Here is a 16,209-nt window from a genome sequence, read left to right as displayed (position 1 = left end):
TTTTGAAACAGATTATTATGGGGTTGTTAAATGTATAAAGATGCGTTTGATTTCCTATTTCTGCCGTTAATCATGTTGGGTTAGAAAATAAATATATGTTATGGTTTCAATAAATGAAAGCATTTGCGACGTTTTTTATGTGTGTGTGAAAAACGTACGGAGACACTCTATATACGTGAATGCAAGGGTTTTAACTTTTTGGACCTCAATGTCTTTTTTTTATTAACTGCAATATATATATATAATGTATGTTTTCCGTAGAATGGTGTTTGTTGTGCTTCTAAATTGTATTCCTAAACAATTCAAATAAAACCTACGAATTATTTTTAAGCAGTTGCATAAGATTTCTGTTTAATTCCTAAACTTTTGGTTTTACAGTGGAGATAATATACCGTGTGCCGATATCGTTGTTCTTCTCGTGAACGTGGTTCACAGTTGACGCTGGTTCTTGCACTAATTCCGGTTAACTGTATATGAAGGGATACGGGCGTGGAATTCTATAGTCGTGGGTGATGATTCGGGTTATTCTCTGTAATGAATCCTATTCCCGGAGGTCAGGCATCCCTCAAATGTCAATCAAGCGGGACTGATTCAGAACTGTCTTTGTTTGGTTCCAACGTCACTTGCTTCCCTCTCATTTTAACTAACAATGCCAGGTCCTCTGATCAAACATCCAGAAAAATGTTCTATCCTCTCAGGAAGCGATTACCATTGCCTACTTGGGTAGAATGTTCTGAAGTAAACAAAACACAATCAATCAATCAACCAATCAATACATAAGCAGGAAAGTACAGACCAGGGTAATTTTACTTTTCATTAGAAAGTCTTCCCATCGGTTATCCCAAATCGTCTGATGTTTTATATTTATAGCCTGCTATAGACATACACTTAAAAAAAGCACAGTGTTAATTTAAAACAGTGTTTGATGAAGACAGCATCACAATGTGTTAGGAACAGTGACGATTGGGATACATCTTACACACAGTCTGTGTTGTTCTAACACAAAGTGTTTTTTTTTCTGTAACTGTTCATTTTATTATAAACAAACTGTTTCACCTATTTACAAAGATCAGTAGGTCTGCACAGGCCTTTCACTATTTTAAATTGTACACATGATGGGATCATATCCATGTTAACAAAATAAATGCTATATTACATTATTTAGATATTTAGGATACAAAAATATTCTTATACAATTAAACCTTTAAGGAACTGAGACACAGCGAAGTGTTCTTCGTTTAATTTCCTGAAGCAGTGTAGTGTGCTGTTTTACCATGGTGGCACTTGCCTTTCTCAGCTTTAAATCTTATCTGCTTCAAGACGACTTCCTCCCTATGAAGGGTTTCAAAGCTTTACCAATTACAATCTGCCAATAATTAACCACTTTCCGTACAAAGTAAATGTGTCCTTTATGATACTGAACATGCTGTGTGGTTTTCAAAGGGCCGCATATTCCAACGAGCACATTTAAAGTAAGATCGGGCTTGCAGCTTCTTATAAGCATTTATAATACCAACAGACTGTGTTTCGTTCTGTTAAAACCATGAGTGAAACCCATGTAAAGCTTCTGAGAAGCGGCTATGAAACTAGAAAGGCAGTTCAAAGATACAGAACCGGTCGGAAAAATCCCAGTTTCAAGTTTGTATATGAACACAGAGTTGTCAGAGAGTCCAAAGTATCTGTTTGTGTGTTTATTCATTATTTTGTTCTTTTGTTTATTTTATTTACAATCTGGAAAATTGCTATTTTACATGAGGGAGGCATGTGTGTGGGCCTGTTTATGTGAAAAGGGAGCTTTAGTCAGCCTATACTTTTGCTTTATAAAAATACATTTGTAAAACTATTAAATAAAACAGTTAAAATAATTAGACACCTCAGTTCTAATTTTCAAATAATTATGGAGGCAGTAACATATTCAGTATTTGTGAAATGTATAGAAATGTATAGGCTAGGGCTGCACATTGGACATTTTCAGCAATCACTGTGGTAGCTGTTCTTATATAATACATATATATATATATATATTACACAGTGTACCCAATAACAACTAAGATAAAGCCCAAATTAGAATAAAGAATTTAAAGTTACCATTGACGTTTCTTAATAATACTATACTTGTTATCGTGTATTTTTCTACTTCTTTAAATTCAAATGCCTGCATTTCCAAATCTGTATATATGCGAAAGTTCAGCTTGTTAAAACCTCAAAAATATTATGCAAACTTTAGCAACCGATATTATTTTTAACGCCAAACTAATGTACAAACCTGTGGATAGGCTATATGTTGCATAGTTTTTAAGATGAACAGGTTGATTATAATTGTTTATTTAATTTACTTTGGGATAGTGCAAATGTAGAGAAAACATAATTTATAATTATTTCTACAAGAAAGCTAAACATGAGAATGCGACATTCTCTTCCTGTGAACTCGGTATACCAGCGGAGATCCCATCTTTTGAGTTTACCAAAACTACACACAAAGAATCAGTGAAGCTTGAGTGCACCTTTACTTTCAATATAAACATTTGTCAATGGCTTTAGATCCAGACTGTCATGACAGGTGAATCCATAGACAAAGTGGCGATGCCTTCAGAAAGTCGTGCATATCTGCTGTAAAGCTCACAAACAACATTTTACCAAACAATCCAACTTTGAGATCCTATCAGCTTATCAAATAATCTCCTGTTTTGTGATTTATATATGAATTGAACGTGTCTCTAATTGTGTAGCACTAAAAACGATTTAAGAAGATGCTGTGACGACTCTGTGGCATACAGTGTAATATGAACTGTGTTTAATAGTGTGTCTATTTAAGTTAAAACTCATTGCAGTTGGACTGTTGTTGCACGATGTATGCCTCACTTTGCACTTGGGTTGTAATATCACTTGGTTTCTGTGAGCAAAATAAATCTATACTATTTTACCAGAACAATGAATAAACAGAAAAACAGATGAGGGTATGCTGGAATTTGCACGTCTTGCTGTGCAATTATATTAATTGGCATTGACGATACTGAATTGAAGAAAGAGCAAGGTCACGCTAGTTCAATTTCTTTGTTTAACCGATTCTCCGATTCTGTTTCGGTTCCTCCATAATATGCATGTATATATGATTTTTTTTAAATTAAATTACAGTTAGATTTGCAGCGTCTCAATTTTAGTATACACAACACATAAATTGTACGGTACAAAACGTGTTAATCTAAGTCTAAAATCTATACTGCAAAAACATTTCGTGTCTAACCACTTCTCAAAAGAAAAAACCTTAATAATTGTGTCATTTTTAAGATGGTTGTTTGTGTGCAGTGTTTAAAATTACTGTGACGTGTGTTGTCTGCTGGGGTTCAGCTCTTCAGTTTTTGCATTTTTGTAATGTGTCTGTAGCCAAAGGTGTGATTCGTGGGACGAGTTTAATTGTATAAATATTAGCGTTTAAAAACATTTTGCGCCTTACTAATGCTTAACAACTTAGCACTCACTGTGTTTTTAGTGCAATTAATAGCAGCCCTTACTTTATGTGAGGTGTGTACTGCTATGTAAATGTGTAGCTTACCAGCACTTATCGAAACACATTACACACATCTCTGGCTCTTGTTTAAAAGCTAGACCAGTTTGCAAATGTTAGATTTAAATACACTGTGTAACAAAAGAAAAACATCAGCCGATTGCTTAAATTAACATATACTATTTGTGTGCAATGTTTCATGAGGGACAACACATTATTAGTTGAATGTTTCAATGTTCTTTAAAACAAGTTGTGTTGACATTTAACTCATGTTTAGTGTATTAAAACAGGTATAGAAAAGGTAATACATACACTTCACATTAGTTCCTAAGAACAGACCATTGCTTTAGTTGCAATCTTACTAGTCTGCTCTATCCATACTACTATTTCAAATAATTAAATGTACTTTGATTATAGCTTATTAGTTATTACTATTTATTACTAGTTACTAGTTACTTATTACTTATTACTAGTACAAGGAGGCTGTGTGTGTATATATGTGTGTATGTGTGTGTGTATGTATATATGTGTGTACGTGTGTGTGTGTGTCTGTGCATGTATATGTGTGTGTGTGTATGTGTGTGTGTATGTATGTGTGTGTGTGTGTGTGTATGTATATATGTGTGTGTGTGTGTGTGTGTGTGTGTGTGTGTGTGTATGTATATATATGTGTGTGTGTGTGTGTGTGTGTGTGTGTGTGTGTGTGTGTGTGTGTGTGTAATTTGCCAATCCAGCCATTCTTCAATGCTATTTTTCACAAACTCAAGAAAACGTTCTCTTGTGCCAGCTCTTTGGTTATTTTGTATGGTGTGGGATTTTTGGAGGACATTGTGACTGTTCTCTTTAGCTTGTCCTCCTTTATTGACTGCATCAATATTGGGAGCAGAATGAATAGACATGAACATGGCTTCAAAGTTCGTGGTCTTTGCAATATCAGACACTGAGAGATGTTAAAAATGGATTCATATTCTAATATCGAACAATTGCAGAAAAATGGTCAGTAGTGTGATGTATTCATCTATGTTTATTATAGCACGAGAAAGTAAGGATTGTGCAAATCTGAATCCTCTGCATGGTAACAGAACCAGGAGAAAGACTTCATGGAGCCTCTCTGAAATGCAGCTCAGTCGTATTTTCAGTATATAATTGTGCCTGATATTTAATCCTCCTTTTTAGTACAAAGGGTCATCTTTTTCAATACAGAGGCACACTGAGACCAGCATAACCTTTAGGGTTACATCCCAAAAGGAGTATGCCAGGCTTTAAAAATGATTATCCAACCTTCCTCCAACCTGAACAAAATCAAATTTTTCTGCTTAGACCAGAACATTTCTAATCGCCTCAATTTGTCGAGAATCTCGCAAATCCGTTATTTTCTGTTGACTTCATAATCCCAGGTATGCATGTATGTTTGTATGCATCTGTGTGAGTTGCTATGTTTGTATAAGTGTAGCTTAAAAAAACACATCCAATAAAAACAATTGCATAGTCTACTATTATCATTAATGCAGGCGGGTAAACTCAAGACCTTTATGAATAGCTGAGCTGAATAATCTTAATTACAAGAAACCTCAGCTACAATTTATTTTGTATGTTTTATTTAATATCACAGTATCAAGCTATTAAGGAAATATAGGGTGGAACTTTCATTGGGCCCCTCCCCCTTCCTGTGCTTTTTATCATACTATACTGAAACAGCACTGCAACAGATATACATACACACATCCACCCATCCATCCATCCATCCATCCATCCATCCATCCATACCTATCTACCTACCTACCTACCTACCTACCTACCTACCTACATACATACATACATACATACATACATACATACATACATACATACATACCCCCCACACTAGGTGAAGTGCTTCATGGAGGAGGAAGGCCTGCAGCAGGAATTGCATTCACAAACCCATCATATAGCAGGACTAGAGGGCATAGTGGTTTGCAAACTGTAGCAGATCCTCTAACCCTTCCTCTATTTTCATGAGCCATATTCTACCTTTTCTTCTGCTTTAGGGTTGGACGGGTGTTTACTGCCTGCACGGGACACACCATGAGTGCTTAAAAAGTCATTAGAAAGTCATAAAAAGTCATAGAAAAAGCCACATATTTAAATGGCCTGTTACAGCTCATTGTCTGGATTTCCAAATGATCTGGGAGGTCCACAAAATAGATAGATTGAACACCAATCTAGCTGGACCACAGTCATTTCCCTTCTTGAACTTTGACAAACATGGCTGCTCTCATGAATGCATAGGCTGAGACGATTACAGCAACAGAGAGCATCGGAAGATGTGTGCGCAGTACCTTCTACATGGTCTCTGAAGTATAATGAACCGGTTGAAGAGGGAGGATATGTGACAGACGTCCCCAGTATTCCAATGGCTCTCTCTTCTTCCAGGGGAGGGGGCCTCCGCACTCGCGTCTCCATTTATTTATTTATTTATGGGGGGGTGGGAAGGGGGAATGTCAATGTTATGGCCCGTTAGCAGTAGGCCCATTTACTTTATTTTTCATCATCTTTGACGAAAACGTTACACGTTATATATATATATATATATATATATATATATATATATATATATATATATATATATATATATATATATGTGGTTGATGTGGTTTTTTTTTATTCTAGCAGTATCTGTAAGCTAGCTCGCTAGTGTAATGTTTTCTTTTTCTTGTTGTTTCGGCAGATGACATTACAGATTTTCCTGTCCGTTTTGTCTTCTAACACAACCCACAATTCCCCTTAATAATTAGGTTCATTATATTTTGTTTTTTTAAATGTGTCGCAGTGTTCTAACATATTTAATAATGATTTAGTTTGAATTAAATTATGTAACACAATGCAGCGTTTATGATGCAGTTTATGATGCAGTTCTAAACGTGTACATTACATGGGAATATATCAAATTACATGTGCAACATAAATTACACAGAACATGGTGTGTTAGGTCTCGTATATGACTAATGCTTACGCTAATGTAATTTCCAACACCATTCAAAGTGTATTCCTTGTGTTGCGTGGTTCATGCAGTTTCATACATGATGGTACAAATTGCTATAGCCAACTGCGATTCATATAGAAACATGATAACTGATCGAAATAGCAGGTGATTACTGGGCGTATTTAAATTTACGATCGCGCGATTCATTCATTACAAACATCTGTACATACAAGTTGCTTGCTAAGCTGTAGTCTCAATCGATGTTACACCTATACTATACTGTTTATACAAGGAATCGCTGTTAGTCGTTAAATGAACTAGTTATTACAGATAAACGTCTCAATGTAAACGGGTATGTAACTTTCCCACAGAAACATGTGACAGTAGGCTAAACAATAAGTAATATGGTTTCTGTTCTGAACAGCAGCTTTGCAGCTGAACAGTTCAACTGAATTGTTCACGTTGTCTGGGTCCTATTCAAAATGCAATGTCTGTTCAATTGATAAAACTGGTGGATCTAAATACAGCCACTGGGAATATTTAAATAAGGTTATTAAAATAAAACAAATATGTATAACGCTGTGAGCCCTATTAGATGTGTTTTGTCTGAAAAGAAAAATAGGTTGGAGACCAAAATATTGGTAGATCAATAGAATCGACCCGGCTATAACAATGGTACTATCAAATGACTAAGCGACTTGAACTGCTTCCCATTAAAAGCGATATTATTTTTTAAATAGGGTAAGTGCCCAAATTGTGTTTCAGGAGTTCCTTAAAATGCAATTAATATTTTTTTGACCAGTAAAGCAGATTTATCAAGCCCTTTATTCCAAAATTTGCACAAATTATTTTTAAAGAAAAAAACTGTTACGGTACCAGTTTTAGTTTTCCTTTAAAAACTAGCAATTTAGAATTGAAATGTATAGTGTGACTAAAATATACAATGGCATATACTTCATATTACAGCCTCCTATTTCACAAAGACAACTGCCAAACAGTCAGCAGCTGCACTTCCAGTTAAATGTATTTCATTGATTATTTAATGCAAATGAATACTGCGAGGGTGGTAAAGCACGTCACATTTTGCTTTTCTACATATGGTATGTTGTGTAGGCGTAATATTGTTTTTCAGCATATATATATATATATATATATATATATATATATATGTATGTATGTATGTATGTATATATATATATATATATATATATATATATATATATATATATATATATATATATATATATATGCTGAAAAACAATATTACAATATGTGTGTCTATATATATTGTAACAATATTACAATATATATAGACACACACACACACAAAGTGTTCTTTATTCTGATTTAAATGTAGAGCACGACAAGTCAAGGTCTGCCTATAGACAGCCTTTGGCAACAATTAGGACGTTTTTGTGTTGATTGTTGTGTTTATTTTAACGTATATATGGTCATGTTTTAGAAACGGGTTTTTACATCTGTTGGAAAGAAAGTGCTGATTTAAGATATAGAATAGAATTCGAGCTACAAATGCACCAGGCCGCCTCCAGTTTGAAGAAAGGCTTTACCCCCGCGTGTTTGGAAGCACAGTTTCCCTGCTGAGAGCCATGCAGTCTTTGGGAATACCGAGTGTAGATTGATTGAAGCATCCTGTTTTTCAAGCCAACCTAAGCTTTACAACATATAAAATCCCATCAATCGCGGCTTTGTGAAATAAATTCAGATTTAGCAAGGGACTGTGGATCAGCGCGCTTTTCATTTGCAAACCAAAATTCGGTAGGTTTTGGTGAAACTTTGTACAGCTCCTTCTCGCAAATTGAAAGTGATTCACATACAAATTGGCGATTGGTATCCACAAATGTATCGGTCGGGTTATTATATAGCTCCTATAGTCTCGGTAACTTCAGACCCAAGTATTATTATCTGTTCTAACGAGAATGTTTATAGTTTGGCTGCAGGTATTTTTAAGTTCGGTCATTTGAAAACGTTACACTTTAAATTTAGGCCTGTATATATAAGTTTTTTTTTTTACCTCACTGGAGGACGTTTTTCTGCATCCCGTTTTCTCTTTGGTTTTACATAAAGCACATTATAGCCAGAGGGACACTTCCCCCCTGATTGCGTCAATAGCCAGGTTAGCCTATAAAGCCATTAAGGCACAACAATGGGATTCTCTCTACAATTAACCAGCTACAACACAATAAAGTGGTTTACAAAGAGGTCGCTATTTACGATACATTACCCAGTCTTTAAGCGACTAGGGCGTAATTTCACACGTTTTACAACGGCAATGGCACACGTATAAACAACCAGGCTACACTTCATTTTGCTTGTTTGCCTGCATAGATTTTGTGTGTGTGTGTGTGTGTGTGTCCACTCCATTGGCTTCATGCACTGAATGTAGTTTACTTTTCCTCCACTATGTCATTACGCACGTTTTGTCACATGAAATGAAATAATTATTTTAGATAGTATAACTATTGTATCGTGCCAATAGTCTACGATTTGTTGATTCAATTAGTTCTGAAGTTTTCTCACATTTTTTAGTTTTTTTTTTTTTTTTTTTTAATTTACCTAAAATAGCTATCGAGACACCAGTGTTAAAATACACTAAGGGCGTGGGAAATGTGTGTCCGTAAAAATGTATATGGTATGGATATTTACGCATAATCCCAAAACATTTTATAATAACCTTTGCTGTGTAAACTTTAATTTATTGCAACATACTGATGCATGCTTAACATGATATCGCACAAAAAAGAAGATAAAACTAAGAAAACAGATATCAGTTAAAACATTTTTTTTTAATTCTATAAATAATTTAGCACGTGGTAGTTTTTAACTGACAGTTTTATTTAAGCGGGCCACAATATTGTAAAATAACATATAGACTATAGGCCCATAGAAAACTAAAACTATTAAAAACAATGCTATTAAAGTAGGCCAAATCAGTAAAAAAATAAATAAATGAATAAATAAAAACAAATAACATTGCGCTATAGAGAAAAATGGCGACAATGTTATATCAAAATAAATAAATGGGCGGGATTTGTAAGAAAGTCGAGGTGTTGCTGCAATTTCATATTGGGCCTATGCTCGTTTAAAATAATACAGTTTTATCTGCCTATTTCTTATAGGCTATTATTTTTGTTTTGGAGGCGGTACACGCAGCAAGTGCTCTAAAGACTAGACCTGAAAGTACCATACCAGTGTTCTAAAAAAAATAAATAAATAAGTGATCTCGATTCTCTCCAAATGTGACCCCACTTTGCAAATACAGCTGTTGTATGTTGTTTTTCACTGTTAACTGTGAACACACCAATGAAGAAAGCAAACTAAGGAAGAGAAAAACACGCATCTGGAGAGGACTGGGAGACTTGTTCTGAAACTGTCAGCCCTCTCAACCCCGATTGTGAGAGCTCTGTGCAAAACATCTTCTGCTTTCTAAAGCATTAGTCTGAAAGACGTAGAGTAAAGGCCTATGGGCCAAACCAAATAGGCTCAACGTCATTCATTTATTCAAGCATTCATAGGGCATGTAGACTTGTGTGTCAGCCATTTAAATTCAAGCTTTTAAAATAATTTCATAAAATCAGTATTATTGCAGCAACATTTTAATAGCAACTCATTATACACTTTCTGCATCCAGAAAATGAGAGTAAATAAATAAATGTATCAGAAAGTAACATCCAAGTCTTTACATACAAATGAGGAAAAAATGCAAAACGTGTGAGCCAACAAATAATGACTTATTGAGATAAGGTCCTCGAAACATGTGAGCCAGCTGCTCAAGTCGTAAACTTCCTACCAAAAGTGATGAACCTACTTTCCATTTTAGGATAGGATTGTTTAATAAAGCACGAGTGGCTTTAAATGTCGTGTCAGTGCTTCATAATAAATATATTAACAAACGCAATATAGTGGGGTTTGGTGACTACAGTCCTCCACTGCAAATTACTAACCGCAGTTATTAAAAAAGGACTTCTTCCAAGGGTATCAAGTATACTAATAAAACCTGCATTTATTGAAAGGAGCATGACCAACTAGTGTGGTCTTTCTGGTCCATGTTAAGCGAAGTATTAAACAACATTTTAACTAGCAGGTCTTTTCGTGTTCATCAAGCATAGGCCTAGCCTCGTTGCTTTGTGAAATAACGAAGATCTGATGGCTTACGTTACATTTACGTTTGTAATTCTTTCATGGGGTAAGTTTATAAAAACTGTAATACCACATATTTGTACACATTCCAAAAATACAACTAGGTCTTGGTGAGGACAAATATGTGACAACAAATCTAAACGCTTTTTACGATGTTTTGATTGTTTATTTATTATGAATATATCATAATCTGTTTACCATCCTACCATCCAGCAATAGCATATTTACTCGTTAGCTTCATTCAGTGTGAAAGAATAATACATCGTTATTGACACTACTTAAACACAACACATATAGACCTACGTTTTAACAAATATAAACGCTGTGTTATGAAACTACCTAACCACAAATACACGCTTTGCAACATAATAATGTAACCGTGTTCGTTTAGGCTAGGATACATCATTTGAAAGGTAGCCCTGAAGTTACGCTTTTGAAGTTTTGTATCAGACCAGTTTAATAACATAAACTTCCATGCTGCTAAAGCGCAGTGTTTATATATGGTAAGATGAACTGTGTATAACCAAAATGATCCAAATACGTTAGAAACCATTTTTATTGCTAAACTCAACTTACTTCAAAGATACCCTCTGTCAAGACAACAATTTATTGTGACCTTAAGAAACATACTGAGGGTTTATTTGTTAAGTTTCCATTGGGTCTTGTAAAGGCAGACTTGAATCTTAAAAGACATTTGTGAATTAGAAAAAGAAAACATTTTATTCTGCACCTCTGAGATATTTCTGTCGATCTGAAGTGTGCGTGTGTGAGAAGACAACAGATGGCCATTGAAATTGCTCTGGACCAATATGTGATAATACGGGCTTTTTGTAAACATACATTTCTAGAAATAAGTTAAAGTACTGTTTGAAATCATTTCTACATTTCTTTAATACATTACAATGGAGTGTGGGTTGGGTATAAATAAGTGAGCTTTAACTTTATTTCTTTATGTTGAATACACTGGACAGTAATGCAAGTTTAAATCGCCTCCTGTCTGGTCTATATATGGAGTGACCGTTCAAGGTTTAACAAGGGGCAGGGCCACAGAACGAAGGATACAAAAAGGCGTTCACAACAAGACTGCTTATGATGCTCTTAATATAACAAGCTCTTAAAAGGGCGTGCCCTTTATTTTTATATTTGAAAGAGGAATCATTTAATGTTTGTATTTTAGGGGGATGCTACCCTTAATATAGTCTTGCATTGTAAAACGTCTTGTCTTAAAGCACACGCCCATTTTAATAATATCTGCCAACTGAAACATTAAATGAATAAAACAACAATTATATTACACGGGAACAGAGGCTGGTAGACCAACGTTTCGCATTTGTAATGGTTATTACTAAATCAAAGTGTGCATAGTTTGTCGCAGTGGAAAATCTAGGCTAGCAGCATTATAAATGAAATCTTCCCTCGAGAATGAAGGTCCTAAACACTTGTTTTACGCAAGTATTCACATTAACAAGGTTTGTTCACATAATAGATATTTTTATTAAAAATAAAATAAAGTAAACTAGCACCCAGTAAACTAACAGTAAAATGTGGTTATTTTAGCACATTGACAGACCATATGCAAACAAGATTTATAAATTAACTTATTCTGTTATCTACTGAAACATAAAATAAGGCTCAGCTAGCAATGTTTCAAAGTGCATCGGCTCCTTATCTTTGTGCTTGAATGTACTGTTTTGGGACACAAGGGAGGGACGTGCTATTGATGTATTCAGCTGGAGTTTGCTTTTTCCTAGATTTTCCTGAAACGTTTGTGCAAATGTAAACAAATCTGATTGTCACTATACATATTTGAGTTCATATGCAGTGGTTGTTGCGGGGCTCTCCCTGGTGATTATAAAACAGCAAACTCCCAGTGTAACTTCTGTGTAATCAGAAACGTTAACTTTTGTCTCTTGATTAAAACTATCAAACCCAAACCGCTAAGGTTTAGCACTAAATGGATTTTCCTTAAATCGTTCTTAAACATTTAAATAAACAAATTAACCCTTTAGTTGAATGGTGAAATTTATGGTAACATATTATTAAAATTACGTTCATCCACTTTAAATTGTAGTGAGCGAACATTTCCTTGAATAAAAGTACACTTAGATGACAATCATAACCCAAAGTAAACCATCTTATTCCCATAACACAAGAATCAGTTCCAAAGATGCTCAATGCTCTTGCACATAAATTAAAATTGCATTTATATGAGAATAAAGACATTTCATTACAGTGCAGCAAAGGTTTTGCAAAAGTTTGTCTCAGAAAAAAAACACAACTGCTTTCCATTTATACTATATTGCCACTATACAGTCTCAACACAAAAATAACCATAACAATACGTCAAAACTCTTGCAAAACTATAGTGCATAAATTAAATGGCTCATGTCTAATATTTGTTTTCTATTTAAACTTGTTTTGTCGTTTATTGTAGAAATGTTTGAGGTACTTGGTGTTGATTAGTAAAGCATTAAAGTGTTCCAAATCCAGGTGCACAACATTAAAAGTACTTCAAAGTACGACAGCAGTAGTTTACATTGTGGAATGTTTACCCATATAAAACCAAGTCTTACAGAACAGAAATAATCCCATTGCGATCTTCAGAGCTTGTTTATCAACATTATTCCATTTCCAAGATGCAGTTGTTTAAGTGAACGCAATTAGTGTCCCACCAAAGCAATGCAATATATTTTACTGATGACGAGTGTCATAAGTTAAATTTCCTGAATTTGTGGCTAGGTGGGAGAGGTATTGCAGAACTGCCAAGTTGCCATTTCCAGACGGGATGGGCCCTGTGAAGTGGTTGGGGATCCTTCAGAGAGTTTAATGAATAAGCAGGGCACAAATCCCCATCACTGCCAATAATTAGTGACGGTGGAGTGGGGAAATTTGCCATGAAATTAAACGGCTTTTTCACCGCTGATGCTACACCGCTGGCTACTCGTTTGCGCTTGCTTGTACCTGTACAATCTTCCAGTGTTCCTCCGTGAAACTCGTTTTTACCTGTAGAACGTGGACTCCTGTCTGATTTCACATTTAGCCTGACTCGCGTCGTGTGCAGTGCAGGTCGCTTTCCTAATACAAGTGTCCTGTAGTTCTTTCTCACCCTCGCACCGTTTTTATACTCCCATTCCTCTGGATAAGGAGTGCGTAAAGTGCCTTGAAAATCCTGGTTTTTGGGAGAAGTGGTTGGGCTTTCAATGCACGAATAAATGTTTTCATGTGCATGTGTTACAGTGTCTCTAGGTTTCTCTTCACAAGTTAGGTTACTGGCAGTAGTAGAAACTTCTTTCTTGTTAACATTGCACTCATATCCATTTTTGAAGAACTGATCTTCAGGGCTGTAGTCGTCATAACAGTTTTCCTCCAGTTTTATTTTTACACTGTGGAGAAAAGTTTGTGCTACATTAACAGCGTCAATGTTCTTGTCGGGACTATTTTGAATTAAATCCTGTTCAGTTTTTAAAATCCGTGAATCCGGCGGCAGTTTACCGCAATTGCCAATTTTCGTTTCTTTTTTAAAATGTATTACTAATGAAGAATCATTATCTGAGGGTTTAGAGACTATTGTTTCATTGTTTTCTACACAGTGTGAGCTGGATGCTTGGGGGCAGTTTGCCTGTCCTGCTATTCTTTGTTGTGGAAATGCTGTGTTTTCCTTTGGGCTGGGTGAAGAGCCTCTTTCTTTAACGGAGTTAATTGTTGGGTCAGTCCTCTTTAGATTATCTGAAATTTCAGAGTGTGAGAATGCGTTCTGTGATACCCTGTCGCTCCTCGTCCCGAGAAAGCAACCCCCAAGACTAGTGGAGGCTTTTCGTGGTTTGGATGTCCAGCCTTGCTCGTGTCTTTTTGTAACAATAGCGGGTTTCAAATCTTTTTGCAGTTTCCCATTTGAAATGCCATCCGCTAGCACAGTTGCTTCTGTATTATTTGTACATTTTGGTTGTATATTGTAGTAAAAAGTAGGCTGTGCTAATAAAGGGGGTTTGTTATTAGGGGTTGAAAAACTAGTTCGTCTGAACCTTATACTCTGCGCAGACACCTGGCTGGAAACTGAGCTAGAATCCGACTGAGAGGAGCTGTCTTCATCAGAAGTGACATCCGAAGAATCAGACAACGACTCCTCATTCTCGTCATCAGACGTTCCCGAGTTGCTAGTAGTGGATAAACTTGAGCCAAAATCCGAGTCGTTATCTGCACGATCTGAAAAAGAACTGGACTCCGAGTCACTACTGTAGCTTTCCTGTAAAGTTCCTTGCTGGTGACCAAGATACAGCCCGTGTTCGATGTGAAATCTATCCAAAGAAGCTACTTTAGACTTGTAACGTTTTGGGGCAAGCAGAACTCGCCGACTGGTGATGCTGGAATTCCAAAAGTGCTTCCCTGTGCTTTCTTGTGATCTTTTTCTTTTGCAAGTCAGATCAGCCGTGCTTGCGAACCTGGGCTGAGTCACAATGGCGGATTGATAGAAAACTGGATGTCTGCTGCAAACCACACTCCGAAAAAACGAATGACTCGGGTGAAATGCTACATAGTTACTGGGTATTTGAGCTGTTTCATAGTTTTGAGGATCTGTGCAAGGCAATCTGGTCATCGCTGGGTAATCGTGACCAGCGTATTTACTGTAAATATGAGGTAGATTGGAAGCCGGGAGCAAGCCTGCTTCCTCCTGTTGTATAGGCTTGCTTTTAAATGAAAAGGGCTGGGGAGCCCCATGTAAACTAAGCCAAACTTTGTTTTCTTTCCAAAAACTATTGTAGGAATCTGGGGAGATGTGCTCTTCGCCAAGCTCCTTCGAAGAAAGACTCCGGTTTAATTTTCTTCTTTTGGTTTTTAGCACACGTTCGGTTTTACAAGAAGTATACAGAGTTTCTACGTCTTCCCTTGAAATAAGAGTACATTTAGCTGCATGGAACGCTATAGAGTGTATTGCTTTGAGTTTCCTTAATTCCTCCAGGTCACAGTGATGCTTCTTTATTTTTAAGTGATCCATTCGTTTGTGAACAGTAGTTCTTGGTATATTTTTCAAAAGATCGGTGAAAACCTGGGAAAGGGCAAACATTTGTTTCCCCTTAATAATAAGGTACCCAAGCTTTACGCCGTCCACCTCTTCATAACCAGAATCCAAATCTCCCATTTTCTCTATTGTATTATTCCCCACATCTGGTGCGAAAAAAATCCAGCGCGAAATTCTGAATGTCTCATGGCATCCTGCTAACAAAATAACAAAAATATGTTATATTCCTGCAGCTTCAGAAGTATAAAAGTTTGTAAAAAAATAAATAAAAAATTAATCCATAACGCTGGGGAGCGCATACTAATTGATTAAATTGGTTTGAGACATACACACTGGTCTATCTAGACATCTGTATATACTGTAATACCTGCGATGTTTTATTTTACTCTCCATTTGCCTAGAGAAGAGGATAAGGTGAACACAGAGAGAGACGCAGAAATACAGCTGCTGTTCCCGCCGCTGCTTTAGCTACAAATAAAATGATAGAGTGAAGTGAGCTCGTCCGGAGACACCTTCATCAATTAATTCCCCAAAGCCAACGCTGATTGGACACTACTGACAGGTGAT

The 16,209-nt window shown here is 36.0% G+C and overlaps 1 protein-coding gene across 1 annotated transcript; it reads right to left on the bottom strand.

The window, feature by feature from the left end:
* Nucleotides 1-11,197: 11,197 nt before the first annotated feature.
* Nucleotides 11,198-15,853, bottom strand: LOC117394318 (SKI/DACH domain-containing protein 1-like). Its single transcript, XM_033992455.3, has one exon. It carries the CDS (start codon nucleotides 15,760-15,762, stop codon nucleotides 13,333-13,335), a length of 2,430 nt encoding a protein of 809 aa, XP_033848346.1. The 5' UTR covers nucleotides 15,763-15,853; the 3' UTR covers nucleotides 11,198-13,332.
* Between the last annotated feature and the right edge of the window lie 356 nt (nucleotides 15,854-16,209).

This window comes from Acipenser ruthenus, chromosome 3 (assembly GCF_902713425.1).
Source record: "Acipenser ruthenus chromosome 3, fAciRut3.2 maternal haplotype, whole genome shotgun sequence".
Lineage (NCBI taxonomy): Eukaryota > Metazoa > Chordata > Actinopteri > Acipenseriformes > Acipenseridae > Acipenser > Acipenser ruthenus.
The sequence above is the reverse complement of the archived record's forward strand: the minus strand, read 5'-3'. Positions and strand labels throughout refer to the sequence as shown.